We start from the raw sequence: 17,475 nt of genomic DNA, 5'->3' as shown, positions 1-17,475 counted from the left end.
TTTACTGTCATTGCTCTTCTTCGCTATTTACTTATCTGATTGGTTGGTCGGTGATGATGATGTTCTTCATGATTATTACTTGTGTGTAGATGTGAAAAAGGGGGAAAAAACGGCCACGATATATACGCCATGAATGCCGCCCATGCGCGTTGCCCTTCTCGTGCGAGAACCCGCTAGATGCACAATCCGCTTACAACCGGCCCCACACACACACACACACCCTCCACGTACACCACTACTACAACGCGGACGCCTCAATCAACCGCAGCAGCGCCGTCACCGTCGTGGACGAAGGCTGCAGTTCCGCAGCCGAGACCGCTGTCATCCACTGACCTACCGTCAACACGTTGCTTTTCCCTGGTTCCGTCGCCGCTGCTGCAGCGTCCACGTTCATCACTGGAGGTGGGGCTTCGAACGCGGACGCGTCCGCCAACACAATCGTGAGGGTGCGGGCAACAGCGGCGGACAAGAAGGACTCGGAGACATCGAGGGCCATGCCTGCTGCCTCGGCTGGCCGGGTGCGCTGCGACTGATCTGCGGCGTCCTTTCCCTTCTCCGCCACCACGGATGCGACGCCGCGCAGGCGTGGAGTGTGCAGGCGGGAGAGCAGCCACACCAGCTGGGCCGTGGTGACGCGCTCCACGTCGTTGGCGAGCAAGACGCCTACGCTAGACAGCAGCCGGCGAATCTCAAAGGCGATTGCACGCGCAGACGCCGCGGTTGGAGCAGCACCGGTAGTGGATGCGGTCGTGGCCGGCGCATCACCGGCATCCATCACGTCCACGTAGCGCTGGAGAAGATCCTGAGTCACACGCACCACCTCCCGCTGCGACGCACTAGGCAGCAGATCGGTCAGCGTCTCCATCAACACACGTGCTTGCATGACTTTGGTCTCGGACTCTCTCGTGTGCGGCGCGGCTGCAGCGGAGGCGACGGTGGCCTCCGTCATAGACCGAGACGCGCCATCAGCGTCGGGCAGCCTTAGCAACAACCCCAGCAGCTGTGCTACATCATCGCTGCGCATGAGCTCTAATCGCTGATGTACCTGGCGCACATAATCATCCGCCGTCGTGCTGGCCGTTTCCGGTTCAGGGTTCCCGCTCCCTGCCATCTGAACGCTGGTGCTCGTGTTCGCCGCGGGCACGAGCAGAGGCCGGGAGAGGCTCTCCGGCTCGCCGAAGACACACTCCACAACGCGTTGGTGCAGACGCAGCAGCCGCTCCTGCCAGTACACGTCTGGATCCATTCTACCCATCTTCTCGTCCTCCCCATCATCAGGGCTCTCTCTCCCAGCTGATTTCGCCCCTTCGGAAGTGCGGATAGCCCACTCCGCCTCCTGCGCGGAGATCAGCATCCCGGCCCGCCGCATCAATGCTGCACGGCGTGCTCGCCTGGCCATCTCGGCCGCCACAACGTTCTTCTTTCCGTCTGCGGTCACCGTCGTGGCGGTTTGGAACGCACGTACGGTCCAGACGAGGGGCTCCATTCGCGCCGCATCATCATTGAAAACCGCGGAAGAAACGGAAGAAGAGGAGGCAGCACCGCCACTCACGGGGCCCGCGTCCAGCCAATCTGCGCTGCTGCTGCCGCTGCTGCTGCTGCAGTTGTGCTGGTGGGGGTAGCTGCTCGGAACACCACGCATGTAGGGGGCGTACATCTCCAAAACGAGATGCAGATTCATCACCACAAGGCGCTGCGGCGGCGGCGGCGGATGATGATGAGGTTGTGGTGCTGATGGCTCATCCCCTCCAACGCGTGCCGCGGTAGCCGAGGGCGAAGCCCGCCAAACCTCCCCGACGTGGTGCAGCATGGCATCGATGCCGCCGTGGAAAACATCACGCTGCAGCGGTGCCTCCACAGGGGAGGCGACGGGGAGCGCCTTCCCCCGGCGCGATCGCCACGCCTCCCGTAACTGGCGCTCCATGACACCCGGGTCGACGTGGTAGATCACCCGTAGCAGCCGCGCAATGGGTTGCCAATCCAGCACCAGCGGACCCGCAGCACACAAGTCTGCGAACTGGTCTTCCTGCGGCGTCTCCGCGGTGCGGCGGAACGGATCGACCGCGTTGGCCTCTTTCCCTTCCGCGGCTTCCTCCGGTGGGCTCTCGGCAGCGTCGAGCTCGTCGCCTCCGATGTCCCCCACTTGCGCCGAGGGCCCCGTGGCGGCGGCGACTGCTGCTGCCCCCGCATGGCGGCCCTCCCGCACCCCCGCGCCAGAAACGTTTCCACCGCTTTCATTTGCAGCGGTCGCCGTAAGATCGCGCTGACGGGAGGCGGCATTTCCCTCCCGTACGTCGCGTTGTTGTGGCTGTTGCTGCTTCTGCCGCTGCTGCTGCGCCGCTCCACCTTTAGCCTGATACAGCCACGCTGCCTCTCGGCTCAGCACGGCGAGGAACTCCTGTTCCTTGGCACTCGCGAGCTGGTCTAGTACTTCGCCGGCTGCCTTCAAGAACGGCTGCAGCGCGGCTTCGCGCAGCACCGAGTTGACGGAGGCGTAACGCAGAAGAACGGCGTAGGTCGATGCACTCGAGGGAGATGGCGACGACTCCTGCGCCGCATCGAGCGCGGCCGTGTCCGCGGCACCGAGACCCGTGCGAGCGAGCAAGACCTCTTCGGCTTGTCGCCCCGTGGAACGACGATTCCACCAGTGCCGTTGCAGGAGGTCCGCCGTGAAGGTCAGCAAGACGCTCGGGGACATGATGTCGTGCACAAGGGTCTGCGTCGACGCCGCGTCCAGCGTCAGCACGACCGTGCCCAACGTTATACGCTCTCGATAGACATCAGTCGACTCCATTACACCAATCGCCCACGGAACGCTAGCGCCGTTTACCTCCACGTCCGCACGTTGCCGCACCTCATGGGAGGTCCCAGCAGTCTCGGTCAGTGTGGAGAACAACGCGGCACCACGTTGCTGTCTCTGCAGTTGTATCTCCTTTATCCGTCGCAGTTTTAACCTTCGCTGGTACGGTATGTACACGCCATGACGGAGGTCGCGATAGAAAAACTCACGCCACTGCGACAACGACAGCTGTCGAAGCAGCAGGTGCCCAACCGGGGAGAGGGCAGTGCGCGGTGTCTCGCGGGACGCAGGATCGGGGGCAGGATCCCTGTGCTGCTTCGCTGCAGCGTCCGTGCGCCGGGAAGCCGAGGCGGCAACTCGGAGACAAGGAGGTGGCCGTGCGTGCACCCCATCCCAACCTGCCGAGACTACAGCTGTCGTCGTCAGCAGTCGAAAAATCAGGTACACAAGGGTGTTATGCAATCTGCGGTGGCGGCGCACCGTAAAAATCTGAAGGAGCCGCAGCAGCATCGCCGGATCGGTCAGGCGAAGCGGCTGCCAGTGCAGCGGAACCATCAAGTGACGGTAGAGCTCTCCGGAAAGGTATCCGAGGGCACGCCGGTGCGCCCGGCCTACCTGCACACGCGTATCGTCCTTTCTAAGCAACGTCACCGGAGCGCTGCTGCCGGGCAAGAGCCTGCGCAGCTCCCCGGTTGCTTCACCTTCCTTGTCCGTCGCACCGCTTGTTTGCTCCTCCTCCTCTTCCTCCGCCGCCGCCGCTGCCGCTGCCTGGCTGTCCACGGAAGCCCACACAAGGGATGAAGCCTGCGCCTGCCCGGCCACCATCACCATGGAAGACACTATCGCGGCCACGCAGCGGGCGTGCTCTTCAAATTGATTCGAACCACCGGAGAACATAGAACGAATGGGTATGTGCTTTGGACCACCAACAACGGAGGATTCGGACGAGGAGATGAATCGCCTCCCGCGACCGGCGCGCCGGGGATCGGTCGCCCGCCCGGTAAAGGCTGCCTGAATAACGTTGAGTACCAGCCGTGGCTCCAGCCCACTCAGCACTTCCAAAAACAGCGGCAAATACGTGGCTTTGGGCAAGTCGAATAACATCTCTGAGGTGACCACGGTGTACAGCACGAACGGCTCCAACAGATCCAGCACCGCGTGCTGCGCAGGTGTCAGGCGAGGTGAACTCTGGTCTTGATCCCTCTCCTCATTATCCTCCAGCTGCGCCACAGCAGCGCGCTCGTCCCGCACCTGAGTCGCGAGGCCACTCAAGAACAGCAGCACGGGCACCGGTGGCAGCTGCATGGCGGCGATGCACATCGGCTCGTTGACGGAGCCCACCACAGTCAACAGGCCCTTCTCTAAAATCAAGCGAAGGTTCTGAAGGATGACGGGGACTGTGAGACGCTGCTGCTGCTGCCGCTGCCCGTCAAGCACCGCATCGTCGTGTTTGTCGGCACTCAGCGTCTGGACAGTGAAGTCGGCACATCGCTGGAAGAGACTGGGCCACGTCGAGGCAGCGGCCGCCCCGCCCGTCGTGCGCCGACTGCCGCGCTGCTTCCCATCGCCTCCGCCCGCCACCGCAGCGGCAGACGACGAGAGGTCGGGGCGAGACGCACTTGGGTCCGCCAACCAGAGCACGTGCAGCAGTTCGAAAAGGTCTTCCAGGGTGGTATTCGGCAAGTAGATGAGTCGCACGAAAAGTCGATAGAGCGTGTCCACGTAGCGATAGCGCAGACTCTGTGGGACAGTAACCCATTGCTGTGGGAGCGAACAGGCGTTGCTTGCCTGCCAGGCTTCCGCAAACGAGAGACTTTGTCTCTGCGCAGCAGCAGCGGATGACGACAACGTCGTCGTTGACCACCCGGAGGCGCCATCGGCTGAAGAGCGGCTACGGGGTGAGGGGGTCAGCGCCGCAGCCATTGCGTCGAGCTGCACCGCGGCGATGGGGGCGGTGGTGAGCGTGACAGGGTGGGAGAGAAACAGGTAGCGCACGACGTGCAGAAAGGTATCGAAAGACTCGCAGTGAGACACCAGCGCGTTCAGCGCCCGTTCCAAAAGAAGGGAGGTGTGTAACTCGATGGACGTCCCGGCCCCGGAGACACAACGGACGGTCGTGATGGGGCGCGGGAGGGTGGATGGCGCTATTGGGGCAACGCCATCGCAGTCCGAATCAGCACTGTCGCTGTGCTCGTCAAAAGCGTCCTCCAGAGAAGTAAAATCGTCGAGCACCGACGTCGATGGCCTCATGGTCACTTCGATTGCTGCCGCTGTTGTATCGGATGGGAAACAAGGCAAGCTCCTCGTTGGCGTGTGCCGTCGCAGCTCCAGCTTCAAGTACCAGGGCATCAACACCCACTCGTATACCTCAAAACTGCGATGTAGCAATGCGTGCTCGCGCGATACGCGAGAGTTCTCCTTCACGGTTGCCCGGGCGTCCCCATCGGGCTGCGCTTGCGCGCTTGTGGAATAGATTTTTTCCTCAAGGACATTCAAAATGGTCTGCTCCACCCAAGAGGCGCAAGCCGGCACTTGTGCCGTCGTCGCCGCTGCTGCGGCTGCGCCTTGCTGCTGCTGTTGCTGCTGTGCCGTCCACCACAGCTGATTCGACAAGAGTGCCGCCATCTCCCGCAGCGAAGACGCCCGCAGCCGCGCGACAAGCGCTTGTTGGAAAAGCGCCAGTAGCTGTTGAGGAAGCAAAGCCTCGCCGCAAGAACGGCGACTACTACGACTACTGCCGTTTGATGACCCTTGCCGCGCTGCATTGCCTTCGCTTTGAGTTACATGCCCCCTCGGCCACACTGCCTCTGCTAACATGGACAGTTCCAGCAGCGCTTCCAGGCTGGAGGCGAGATCATCGGCAGCGCGATCCCCTCCTCGCCGCGGCGCACCACAGGAGGCAGGTGCATTCCCTTCTTCGGTGTTCTCCTCGTCCTTTGCTGTCACGCCCACTGTAGTGTGCGTTGATCGTCGCGTGCGAAGACGATCCTGCAGCACGGACTCGCACTCCGCCAGACAACATCGCAGGACAGTGCGGCAGCGGGCGATGTGTGCATACCTCGAAGTCGTCCGAGGACTCCTAAAAGGTGCCCACACCACGAGCGTCTGCTGCGCCGCCTTCGCACGCTCGCTGGGGTGCTGCACGCTGCGGCCGCTACTGTTGCTGCTGCTGGTACCGGGGGCCGTTTCCGCAAGCTGCGCGTTTGATTCACGTGTGGCGGCCAACAAGGAAAGGTAAAGCGTCACCAGCGCCTCCAGCGACGCGGGCGGGTCTCCTTCGAAGAGCGCGTCAGCCCCCCGCTCCTGCCACGTACCTCCCGCGACTTCCGTGGCGTCCGCGGCCTTCGCCTTCTCTGTCTTCGTCGTCGTGGTCGCCATCGTCCCTTGAAGAGGCGCGTCTGTCGGTAATGTCGAGAGCTGGGACGCGGCGACGCGGTCTTGCGGTGCGAAGAGCATGCGATGCGACGCGCGCAGCAGCAGCTCCAGCGGCCCCATCCCGTCCCACACCGGGAGATGCAGTTCACAACCCTGTAACCCGATCACGGTGCTCTGATCTGTGCCACGGTGCACACCATCTAACTGACTGCTGCTGTTGCTGTTGCTGTTAGTACGCGTATTCCTGCTCCCCGCGTTGTTGCTGGACGGCGACGCAGCCATCGATTTGCGTTGCTCTGCCAGACAGGTGATGTTCAACGCGCGCAGAAGTGTGGCGGTATCGTGCAGCGAGAACGAACTCTCGCGCCACGTGGGCAGCCAGAACAGGGTACTCTCCCTCAAGTCTCGCAGCAGCGGCACGGTCTCTCCGCTCGCGTCACCGGTCCGCTGTTCTGCGGATCTGTCCACGGAAGTCCGTTGAGGGTTCGCTTCCTCTGATTTCCGCAGTGCCAGGGCTGAAGTGGAGCACAGTCGGTTGGTGGGCGTCACGTACAGACCCAGCGGGTTGATGCGCGCCATCCAGTGGATGAGGACAGTGGGAGGGGAGGACACTCGCTGAACACACTGCTGCACCGCCAGCCTGGCGCCGGCATCCCTCGACGAGGGCGACAGCAAAGGGGACGATGTTGCAGAAAAGGGAGAGGAAGAAGCCCCTCCGAGAGAACTATCGGCGCCATCGCACGGCGCATCCGCGCTGGCCGGCTTCATCAGCACGGTGGGCAGCCCCATCGAGGCCACGTAAAGACGCATTTCCCGCGTAGCAAAGAACAGCTCCTCCGAGCCGGACAACACGTCGGACACGAACGGCGTGGCGCGCCACTCACGCAGCAGCGACAGCGCGGCATGTGTGCGGCCGCCTACGCTGGGGATAGCAAGATAGTTTGTAATGTGGTCCATGATGCGCAGCAGCTTCATCATTATGTCAGGAGTGACGGTTGCGATGCTGTTACCCAACTGGTCGTGCAGCCACGACTGGACGAAGAGCGGCGCCTGAAGAAGGAGGTAAAAATGATCCGCCCTGTCGGGGCTCACGGCGGCACTCTTCGCCTTGCGTGTCTCGGCGAGGGGCGCCACGGCGCCGTCGTTGCCGGAGCTCCACCCGCCTTCCTCGTCAGACGATACCCACAATTGCAGCTCGGTGGACTTGCGCTCCCGCTTGACGTCGTTGGGATTCACGCTGCTGCAAAGCACCGCACGATTGACGGACCCATCGCCGCCGCCGAATGGTAACACGCCAGCGGAGGGAATGGACTTCCAAAACTCCTGTCGCATCAGCTTCCTCCAGCACTCTTCCATAAACGCGCCAAACAGAAGAACATCGGTGGTGGCAGACGTCGGTGCGGTGTAGCACACGACGCCCTGCCGCGACGCTGGTGGCTCTCTGTTGGAGGCGCGGGTTGGGGTGCTGCCGGTGCTCCCCGACAGCTCACGCGGCCAGTGCGAGAAGATCTGATCGAGTGGCGCCGCGGTCGAGAGGAACGTGCCTGTCACCTGCTTCATCAGGTACCGAAATGTGGAACGCAGCAGTCGGCGCGTCATTCGTTCAAAGGCGGTTCCGTCGGGGTAGGCAGCGAGAAAGAGCTGATGGAGGCGTGCGTGGACACGGTAGTCTAACGTAGTTGTCGTCGTCGTCGTCCCGTCACGTTGTGGCGGTGCCTCGTCTTTTGGCGCGGCAGCCACGGCTCCACGATCGTTTTCGCCCGCCTCTGCTTCTCTGCCGTTCAGCCCGGACGACGCCGTCGGCGCCGCTGCTCCACTGCCCACGTCCCTTAACATCAGCGCGGACGGCGTGTGCGGGTACCGTAGGATGTGCGCCACCGCGTGCGCGACAGCAGGCAGTTGCGTGGTGCGACAGAGAGGTGCCCAGTGCAGTGCGACCTGCAGCAACGTTAAGCTCGCCTGCGCTATCGCGTTCACGTAATCTTCAAGACGCATCTCCGCGTGCGAAGGGGTTGCATGGTGCGCTGCCTCACTCGGCGTCCCCTCACTCGTTCTACCTTCGCGAGGATGTACGCCAGCGGTGTCAATGAGAAGCTGCAGGGCGTGGTCGTGGTAGCAGAACTTTAACGTTGAGATGTGCGGCTCTAAATTGAAGTTGCGCGGAAAAGAAAACGGCGGAAGCGCGGTTTTATGTGCCGTTGTCGTGGCGCTCCTGTCAGTTAGACGGCCGTGGCTTTTGTGGTGACTCAGCAGGGTTTTCGCCCCACACGACCGAGCCACAGCAGGCTGTGCAGCTGAAGGGTTGCCTATTAATGTTGTTGGTTGCCCTGGCACCGCTGACGCAGACGCGTCGCGTAGATCCTTTCGCGACTGAAACCGTGCCGGGTGAGGTGCGGGGGTGCGTGCAAGACGTGCCGGACCACCACCACCACTACCACTGTCACCAGCGGTGCGATGCGCACCGTCTTGTGCATGTGCAGCCCCTTCCATTTCTCCCCCTTCACCTCCTTCGCTGTCCTCGCCACCACGGAGAGAAAGCAGAGCCGCGCGGTTTTCGCTGGCGCGTCGCAACGTCTTCTCCAGCAGCCCACTGCGCGGCCCTGCGATGCGGTCCGCCGTGGATGCGACGCTCGACAGAGTGATGGCGAAGGCACGCAGCGGTAGTCCGTCTAAGTGCTGTATCGACCCCTCCGCCAGTTCACCCTTCGTATCAGGGGTGGTTGCGATGGTCTGAAAAGGGTGAAAATAGAATTGATCACCCCGGTGGTCGTGCTGGTGGCGGCGGCTGCCGCGAGGGTGCGCGCTCGGCCGGACCACTCCTCGTTGCAGGAGGGTGCGATACAGCACGGAGAGCAGCACCGCAAACGTTTCCTGCTCTGCCCCCGACAAGGATGGCAGGCAGCTGTCGTTGAGCGTGACGGGGGGCGGCGGGAGCGCGTTCGCTGCACGCAAATTCGTTGGAGACTCGTTCGCCTTACATTCCTCTTCGGTGCCTGTGCTTGCGATGGTGGTGGTGCTCGTGGTGGCGGTGGCGGCGGCGGCGGCGGCAACAGCAGCGTCGTATCGGCGCCCAACCTCTTCACAGAATTGCCGCAGCTCATTGAAGAGCGACGGGAGAAGGTAGTTGTGCAGGTAGGTGTCCAAGTCCGCGTTTCTCGGTAGATAGTCGAATTGATGAGACGTTAAAGAGCTCACGTCGCTGACGCGCGGTGCGTGCCTTGCCGACACGGAGGCAGCACCGTCGTGGAGATTGCTGTCCGTTGGCGGGTTCTCGGACGAAGAAGACGTGGCGTCTGCAGACGGTGCTTTCAGGCGGTGAAGCCTCAGCAGCTGCCGCCGCGCGGGTACCAACAGCGTCTCGCGTAGACGCGCCCGCCGCTTCGCGACTTGCTGTGACTGCAGCATCGCCATGGCAAAGCGGGCCCTCTCTCCTATCCGCTTGGCGTTCTGTTGAAGCTGGAGCCCGTGCGGGAGCGGCGCTGTGCCGGGGTTGGAGAGAAGATCAACCGCCGCTGCACCACGCATCTCTCCGCCGCGCACTTCCTCGTTGCTGCCTCGAGGGACGTCCGCGGCAGACGCGGTAGAACGGGCCGCGTCGTGCAGCAAGAACTGGATCGCCGCGTCGCTGGCCCACAAGTTCGACAGGCTCCGCGATGCCTGTGCGGTTGTCAGCAGCACGGATTCCGCCAGCTCGGTCGTCCACGGAACAGACCCTGTACCCGCCAGCTCTCTGATTTGTTCGGCCAACGTCAACACCTTGCCGTCGCCTTTCCCGCCTATTATTCGTTTCAGTGCTCGGGCCTCGGCAGAATCGGCCGGCCCGTCACTCCCGCCACGACGCCCCGTGTTGGACCGTTCATTTCGTGCGGGAGAGAAGAAGCTGGCGCTGCCGCCCGGTGGGGACTGCATAAGGGCAGGTAATCTACACGACAGAAAGTTGGTCATTTGCCGGCGTGTAACTAAACTTCTCGTGCTGCCACCTCCACCTACCGCGGACTCACCGCGGCGCAAGGTCAGCATGTAGCTGCACAGCGACGCCGGAGTGGCGGTGGCGGCATCGGGTTCAGGCGGGAGAAAGGAGTTCGTGGGGGCCTCGGATGAAGCGGAAAGGGAGGATGCGTGAGACTTGTCCTGTGCGGCGGCTGGTGGGATAGGCCGATTGCCCCATCTCGACTGCAAGTTGTCGTCGTCGCCATGTTGCACCTCTGCATTGTTGTTAGACTCTGCTGGTGATGTCCGACACACACACCACCTACCCGTGCGCTTCCCGGCAGCGCGGTCATCGCCGTCTCGCCGATTCTCGAAAGAGGAAGGCCGGAGTGCAGCGTTACGCGTAGGATGACGCGACTCACAAGGCGGTGTGTTGCCTTGCGTCAGCCCTTCTTCCTCGCTGCGCGGATGAGAAGACGACTCGGATTGCTCCACTCCGGCGCTGACCTCGCCGGTAGATGCTGATGCGGTGGCAACGGGAGTGCTGCTGTTACGCTCGTTTTTCACCTCTCCCTCACCGGTGTGCACCGCAGCCCGCTTTGCATGTCCCTGTCGATGCGCAAAACGTCGTCGGGGAGGCGTGGAAGGTGGTTGCGCTGACGTCGTGGTCGCTGCTGCACCGCCAACGTCGCCGTCGGTGGGTGCCGCGTGGTGCGACGCACGTCGGTGCTGCGCCACTACTGCTGTTGATGTGAAGATCGATGCGGTCGGACGGAGAAGCAGAGAACGCGAAGTCGCCCGCACGTAAGGCCTTGGCGCACCGCCGCGCAGCACCGCGCCGCCACTATGGTGCCGTGTGAGGCGCGTCTGGCAGCTCGTTTTCTGAGATTGCTGATGGTTGGGATGGAGTGCGGTGTTGGGCAGCAGCACGTGCGCTGGTGGGTTATCCGCGCCTCCCATTGGAGCACTCTCGCAGTGCCCCATCGATTGTGTAGCGGAGAAGGACGCGACGCGCAATGCTGACGGATAGGCGAGGTGCGCCGCGACCGCGCCGGCGCGTGAGAACGTACGCGGCATCACAAGACGCAACGTCGTGCTCGAAGGCAAACAGAACCAAAAACAATAATAAGAAGAACAATAGTGAACGGGCTTTTAAACGTTCTGCAGTGCCGTACAGCGTCGGCAACGCGCAAAGGGAAGGGTACGTGGGGCGGCTGTTTCGTGTGGTGCGCGGAGAATAAAAGCTGCTACGGCGGCGGGTACGCTACAAAGAATAATAGTCCCAGCGCAGCCAAAATCATCACAGAGGGGAAAAAAAAGGGAGTACGCCGTCAACGTTCTCCTTCGTTTATGCCGCCCTGTTCTTTTATGGTTGTGGCTATTGCGCTTGGCAGAGTTTAGTTATACATATATATCCTCTGCGTATCAGTCGTAAGAAATTTAAGAAGAAAAAGCGAAGCGAGGACGTTGTTAATGAACAGTTACATCAGCAGATATATGTGAAGAGAGAGAGAGAAGGAGAAGGAGGAGAACCGCCCAAGAGGTACACAAACTGACCTCAGCAAACGACACAACCAAAACAACCACAAAAAAAGGGAAACTGTAAGCAGAAGAAGAAGAGAGGAGAGGAGAGGAGTGGAGTGGAAGACGAAGCAACGCGGACAACAGCGATGGAGAGGCCACTGCCTGGCACATAAGCAGGCACATATGTATCCCCACGCTAAGGAGAAGTGTCGACGTGGAAGAGGAAGATACGCAGCCGCAAGCTGTGGCGAATAACACCTACTTTGAACACTAACAGACACGTGTTGTAGAGAAATCTGAATGCATGAGCCGCATCCCCACCATCTCACAAGGCGAAAAAAAAAGGTTATGTCATTTACGAAAGGAAATACCCGCTAAGGCCATTACCACGCCCATCCTTGATTGTCCTCTTCTTCGCTCGTGGTGGTCGTGGCTGTGGCACCACCGTGCACGGCTCCACGCGCATCCACACTAAAATAAATAACAGGAAAGCAAACGCACAAAGGAAGACGGAAACAAAGGAGAAAAGATGTATTCCAGAGAACAGCCTTCTATACACATCCTTCTTTGGTCTGTTTGTTTGTTTTTTCATACCTTTCTTTAAAGAAGGGAGGGGAATAATTCCAATTACATCAGTCAAAGAAAATAAATATATATTTACGCACGTGCGAGTGCGAGAGTGCGAGAGTGCGTGTCATCCAAGTTTGTCTCAGCTGCGCACCGCGGAAAAAGCGGTTGCAAAATTTGGCTACTAATAACATCATAGGAACATCGTTCACTACATGACTTGACCTGTACATCGATAAAGGAAGAAAATATATATATATTGTGGCTACGCCGTCACCTCCAAGGTGGCCTTCAGCTCCGCGGGACGGTACCCTTTGCGCCGCAGTGCAATCTTCACTCTCTGCGCGTGAATGCGGCCATTCTCCGCGTACGTGTGGAAGCCCATCGCGGCCAGGTCCACCACCCCACGGGCCAACGGCGCCTCCACGCCCACCTGCATCAACTCCACCGTCATCCCCCACCGTTCGCCCTCATCCTCCCCGACTCCGCCGGTATCATTATTCGTATTGGCGTTGACGACAGCGCTGCCGCCGGTGCCCTGCGAGGCGAGGTTCTTATAGGGCCGAGTGCCCCCGGCCACCCCAGTCCCGGCCCGGCGCCTGCGGGCTGCCGCGTCGAAAGACGGGAGGTAAATTGTGAGCGTCTGACCGAGGAAACTAAGCAGCTTCCCAGCGGAGGAGGTGGCGGACGAGACGGACAGCATGCCGCCGCCTGCGCCTCCGCCAGAGAGTTGTGCAGCCCCGTGCATCGCTGTCCCACCTGCGCCTGTGCCATCGCGATCGGAGAGGGAAGACAAAGACACCGAGCCGGCGGCGGCGTGCCCCGTAGCGGTGCTGCTCAGCGGCACGGCAGACGACGACACACTCTGCAGACCCACCCGCAGTCGAATAAAGTAAAGTGCCTCTCCACGCGGGTCGGCAGCCGCCACGGGCCTCGCCTCTGTCGCCGTGGTTGGGCCACTGGCGGCATTGCCGCTGGTACTGCTGGCGGTGGTGCCTTCCCGTGTGGGGGCCAGCGGTGGACGGCGGCAGCGATGCAACGTCAGTCGCAGCACGCAGTCAGCACCCGCGCCGCTGCCCAACAGTGCCCGGTCCACCGCACGGAAGCGTTCCTCGTAGTTGTAGGTGTGCGCGAAGCGGCGCTGCTGCGCGGCGATGCTCTCGTGCAGCACGTAAAGCGGGACACGGTACAGGGCAGCAAGGTGCTGCAGCACCTCTTGCACCGGCCACTGGGATAGCTCCAACGTGCCGAGATGCGCCGCGATGAGCTGCTGCAGTTTGTCACGTGGAGAGAGCGATGCCAGCGAGCGATCCGGGGAGGCGCGTGCGCGATGGAGGCTTCCCGTGGACCCGTCGGCGGAAGGAGTGGTGGCCTCCGCCTCCGGCCGCAACTGTTCCCGCGCGTCTGCGAGCAAGCGCTCAACCACGGGCCACGAAACGGACGACACGAGTCGCTGGGCGAGCTGCTTCAGCACGTCCAAGTACGCCGTGCGCGCGGCGTATCGGCTGCTCGACTCCATGCGGACCGCCTCGTCGTACAGCAGCTGGCGATGCCGCTGCAGGATGGCCTGTGGGTGGTAGGAACGGTCCACCGCGGCGTCTGAGTTTAGAGGAGGGCCACTGCCGCGTGGCGGGGTGCCACCCGATGCGTCGGTCAGCGCAGTAACCTCCGTCGAAGGGATCGCCTGCATTGTGCCACGTTGCATCAGCAACAGCGGCGGCTGACCGGCACTTCTCGTGGTGGCTTTGCCTTTATGGATTTCCTGTTCTAGCAGGTGTTCCCGCAGCGGGAATAGCTGCTGCAGCGTCTCGCAGGCGCGGTCCACCTGCCGTGCGTTCCCCCACTCCGCCTCCATCTCGTGTCGGCGGGTGAGGAGTATTTCGTGCTGCAGCAGCGCCGCCGCGTGCTCGCCGACGCCGGGCACGACCGGCAGCGGTGGGTGCCGACGCCGCTTTCGCTTGCTGAGGCTGTCAAAGCGTCGGGGCGGCAGCGGCGTCGGCGGCGGCGGCGCGCTCACCTTCTGCCCCGTCGCACCGCTGCTCGCCGCGTGCTTGGAGGCGGTCATGGAGGGGAGTGAGGACGCGCTGCGTTTGCCGGAGTGCAGCTCCATATCCAACGAGGTGGTGGGATGAAAATTACTGGGGGGGCGCCCGGAAGTGCGTGAGGAGGGCTCGAAGGAGGATGGGTGGAGCGGCGGAAGGGATAGAGTGGCGCCCTTCTCGGCACCGTGGGGGGCCGCAGCGCTTGTCTCATTCAGTCGTGGTGTCTCCGCAGGCTCCGCGCGTGGCGTCATAGTGGTGGAGGAATGCGACTTGCCCGCTGGGCGTCTGCGACTCCCAGGGAGCGAAGACGCGGCAACCCCGCTGCTGAAGGTGCCAAACGTGCGGTGAAGGGGAAGGGGTAAGGTCGGACCGCGATAGTCCGCTGTGCTCGGTGTCCACTCTGATTGGCATGGCTGCTGACTCTTCGACGCGTGGTGTGGCGCAGCGCCCCACGTCGTGCTACGCCCCTCCGCCGCGGATCGCCTCGACGGGCTGCTGCTCGCCGTTCGAGGACTGTCATGCTTCAGCTGCGGTGCGCTTCGCTTCGCTGCGGTCCTGCTGTTCAGGCACTTGTCCAGCCCGTAGAGCGTGCATTCATTTGCGTGAAAGAGCAGGCGCTGCAGCTCACGGCGCAGCCGCACTTCCTCCAGCAGTGGGTTTGTCGTCGCCGCCGTCGTGGCCGTGGCGACGACAGCGGTGGTCGTGGTGGTGGAATCCGGTGCGGGCACGTCGGCCGAACCCGCAGCGACGGCCGGCGCATCGCCGCGTTGCAGGTGCGTGCTTGACGGAGAGCCCAACGAGACGGCAGACGCCTCCGAGTCGAGCTCCCGCTGAAGTGCCCGTGCCGGATCGACAGGAGTGCGTACGCCGTCCGTATCCCTCCCATCAACAGGAACGAGGGACGCATCGTCCTCGTGGAGTGCCAGGTGCCCATCGTGGGTCGCACCCGCTTCTGGGGAAGCCACCGAGTTGGTGGCGTCAGGGCCACTCCGCTCTTCAGCGTCTGCCCTCTCGCCGCCCGCCTTCCCGTCCGCCACATCCGCAGCAACGTCGCCTCCGTCTCCGCCACCGCCTTGGACAGGAAAGGACGCGTTCTCCTCGCCCCACGAAATCGGAAGTGAGCCCGCCGTCGCAGGGGGCACTGACACACCTGTCGGGGGTCCGGGCGGGAACGCGGAGGTCTCCCTTTCCGTGGCCTCGTGCGCCGTCACCGCCACGTTGGTGTCGCCGTCGTCGTCGTGGTGGGCTGTGTTGCCCCACAAGAGCTGCTGCAGCTGAGTTTCCACGTTGCCGGTGCCCCCTCCGCCTCCGCGGGTGCGGACGGCTTGCAGTCGCGCCTGACTCGCCTGCATGCGACGCTGGAGCGCTGTCGAGCCTCCACGCCGCTGCTCCAGCCGTCGTCGCTGCAGCAGTACCCACTCCCGTGCCGATCGGTCGCGCAGCTTGATGAGCGCCACGTGCGACATGTTTTCCGCGCCCTGCACCTCTGCGACCGCCCTCGCGGAGGACTCCTTTCCACCTAGCATGCGATCCCGCATCGTGCGCTCTGGATGCATGCTGCCCCGTACGCCCTCCTCGGTCATCTCATCCTCTTCATCGGCATCCGTGTAATTGGAGGCGGCCTGCGATGCGTTATCGCCGGCGTCTTGGCTGCTCTGCGCTCCGCTGTCGCTGTTCAGTGACAACTGGCGCTGTGTGTCGCCCAGACCACCTCCACCCGTCGAGGCAGCCCCGTTCTGGGCACGCTGGCGAAACCCACCGTCAAGGCAGCCGCCGCTTTGATTCGAGCGGCGCCCGTGCCGTCGTCGACGCCGCTCCCGCAGCACCTGCGCTCCTTCTTCCTCCAGTCGCCGCAAAATGACGCCGAACTCGCGCATTTCGTCTTGCGAGCGCACGGCGGCCTCCACGCGCTGTTCGTGAAGCCGCATGGCGGCGTCGCGAGGTGGGGGCGGTGTAGCCGTTCCATTCATCAAAGAAGCTGCGCCAGCGGCCGGTGGTTCTGCGAGGTCGTCCCTCTTACTTGGCGGTAGCGCAAGCCCGCCGCGTGGGTCACCGCCTGGCGCCATCTCGCCTTCCCCGCTGACGGGGCTGCCACTCCCACACCCGACCCCGCTGGCCAGCGCGGTGCGAATCCACTCGGTCGTGGGGAACAACGCCGCAGTCGTCGTCGCTCGCTTCGGCGAGGTGGGTCGCTTTGCGGGGTCACTCAAGTGCTTACCCGCCGCTGTGGGCGCTGGTGTTGCTGCTGCGGTCGCTGCGGTGGCGTTGCCACCAGGTGGCGTTGCGGAGAAATCGAACACCGTTCCGCCCGAGGCACCTACGGGGAGCAGCGGGGACGCGGGACGGCTGTTCACACCACAGCCGTAACTGCTACTTGCAGCCACGGTGCCGCTCATCACAAAGGACGGCGTGCTCAGTGATTTACGCCGGCGGTCGCCGTGTGCGGCTTTGAAGAACGAGACGGGCTTGTTCGACGTCGGCGCCGTTCCGTGCGGCTCACGAGTGAACTTTAAATCGCTCACCATCAGTATGGTCGGCGTCAGCGGGGCTTTTCCGCCCGCCAACGCGTTCTCGTCGATTTGATGCCGCTGCTGCTCTTGGCGATGCTGCAAGAGGGGAGCTACCCCGTTGTGCTCGCCCAGGTTGCGCGATGGTGCCAGCAGCGACGAAGGCATGCCGCCGGACGACGAGGCGGATAAGGGGCTGCTATGCACCGGTGAGGAGCATTGCGCCTGCGGCGGCACCTGCGTGAAGGAGCCTCCGCCAATGGTGCTGCCATTGCTCGAGTGGCGCTGTGCGAGGCCGGGCGGGGCGTGGCCGCCGTCGTCCGCGCTGCCCACGCGTACCAGTCGTGACCGCATCGAACGATGTGAGGTTGGCGTGTCCTGCGAAACGGGTGAGGCGATGGGGCTGCTGTGCGTCTCGCCGCTGTCGACGGAAATGGTGTCGGAGGACATCATGAAAACACTTTTTCTTTCAAGCAACGTGTCAGCTTGTGCGTTTGATTGTGTGTGCTGCGCGTACACGAGACTGTGCAAGACCAAGAAATATCAAAGTGGCGATTCTACTCCGATTGATGTCGACTCTGGTCTCTCTTTTCCCTAAAGGAATTGCTGTTTTCACCCGCTAACGTCGATGTAAAGAAGAAGAAGAATAATGAGGAGGTGGGATAAGTACATATACACACGCGTCGCGTCCACTCCTTCGCTCCGCAGCATCCATCGTACGGTACGCAGC

General features: G+C 62.6%; 2 protein-coding genes across 2 annotated transcripts; both read right to left on the bottom strand.

Annotated features, from left to right (window-relative positions):
• Positions 1–238: 238 nt before the first annotated feature.
• Positions 239–10,195, bottom strand: ABB37_01947 (hypothetical protein; the record flags this gene model as incomplete). Its single annotated transcript, XM_015798652.1, has 1 exon — positions 239–10,195. The coding sequence occupies one exon, from the start codon at positions 10,193–10,195 to the stop codon at positions 239–241; it is 9,957 nt and encodes a 3,318-aa protein (XP_015662130.1).
• Positions 10,196–12,461: 2,266 nt separating this feature from the next.
• Positions 12,462–17,442, bottom strand: ABB37_01946 (hypothetical protein; the record flags this gene model as incomplete). The annotated part of the gene is made up of 1 exon (XM_015798651.1): positions 12,462–17,442. The coding sequence occupies exon 1, from the start codon at positions 17,196–17,198 to the stop codon at positions 12,462–12,464; it is 4,737 nt and encodes a 1,578-aa protein (XP_015662129.1). The 5' UTR covers positions 17,199–17,442.
• Between the last annotated feature and the right edge of the window lie 33 nt (positions 17,443–17,475).

Source organism: Leptomonas pyrrhocoris (assembly GCF_001293395.1).
Source record: "Leptomonas pyrrhocoris isolate H10 chromosome Unknown, whole genome shotgun sequence".
NCBI lineage: Eukaryota > Euglenozoa > Kinetoplastea > Trypanosomatida > Trypanosomatidae > Leptomonas > Leptomonas pyrrhocoris.
This window is presented reverse-complemented; position numbering and strand designations above follow the sequence as displayed.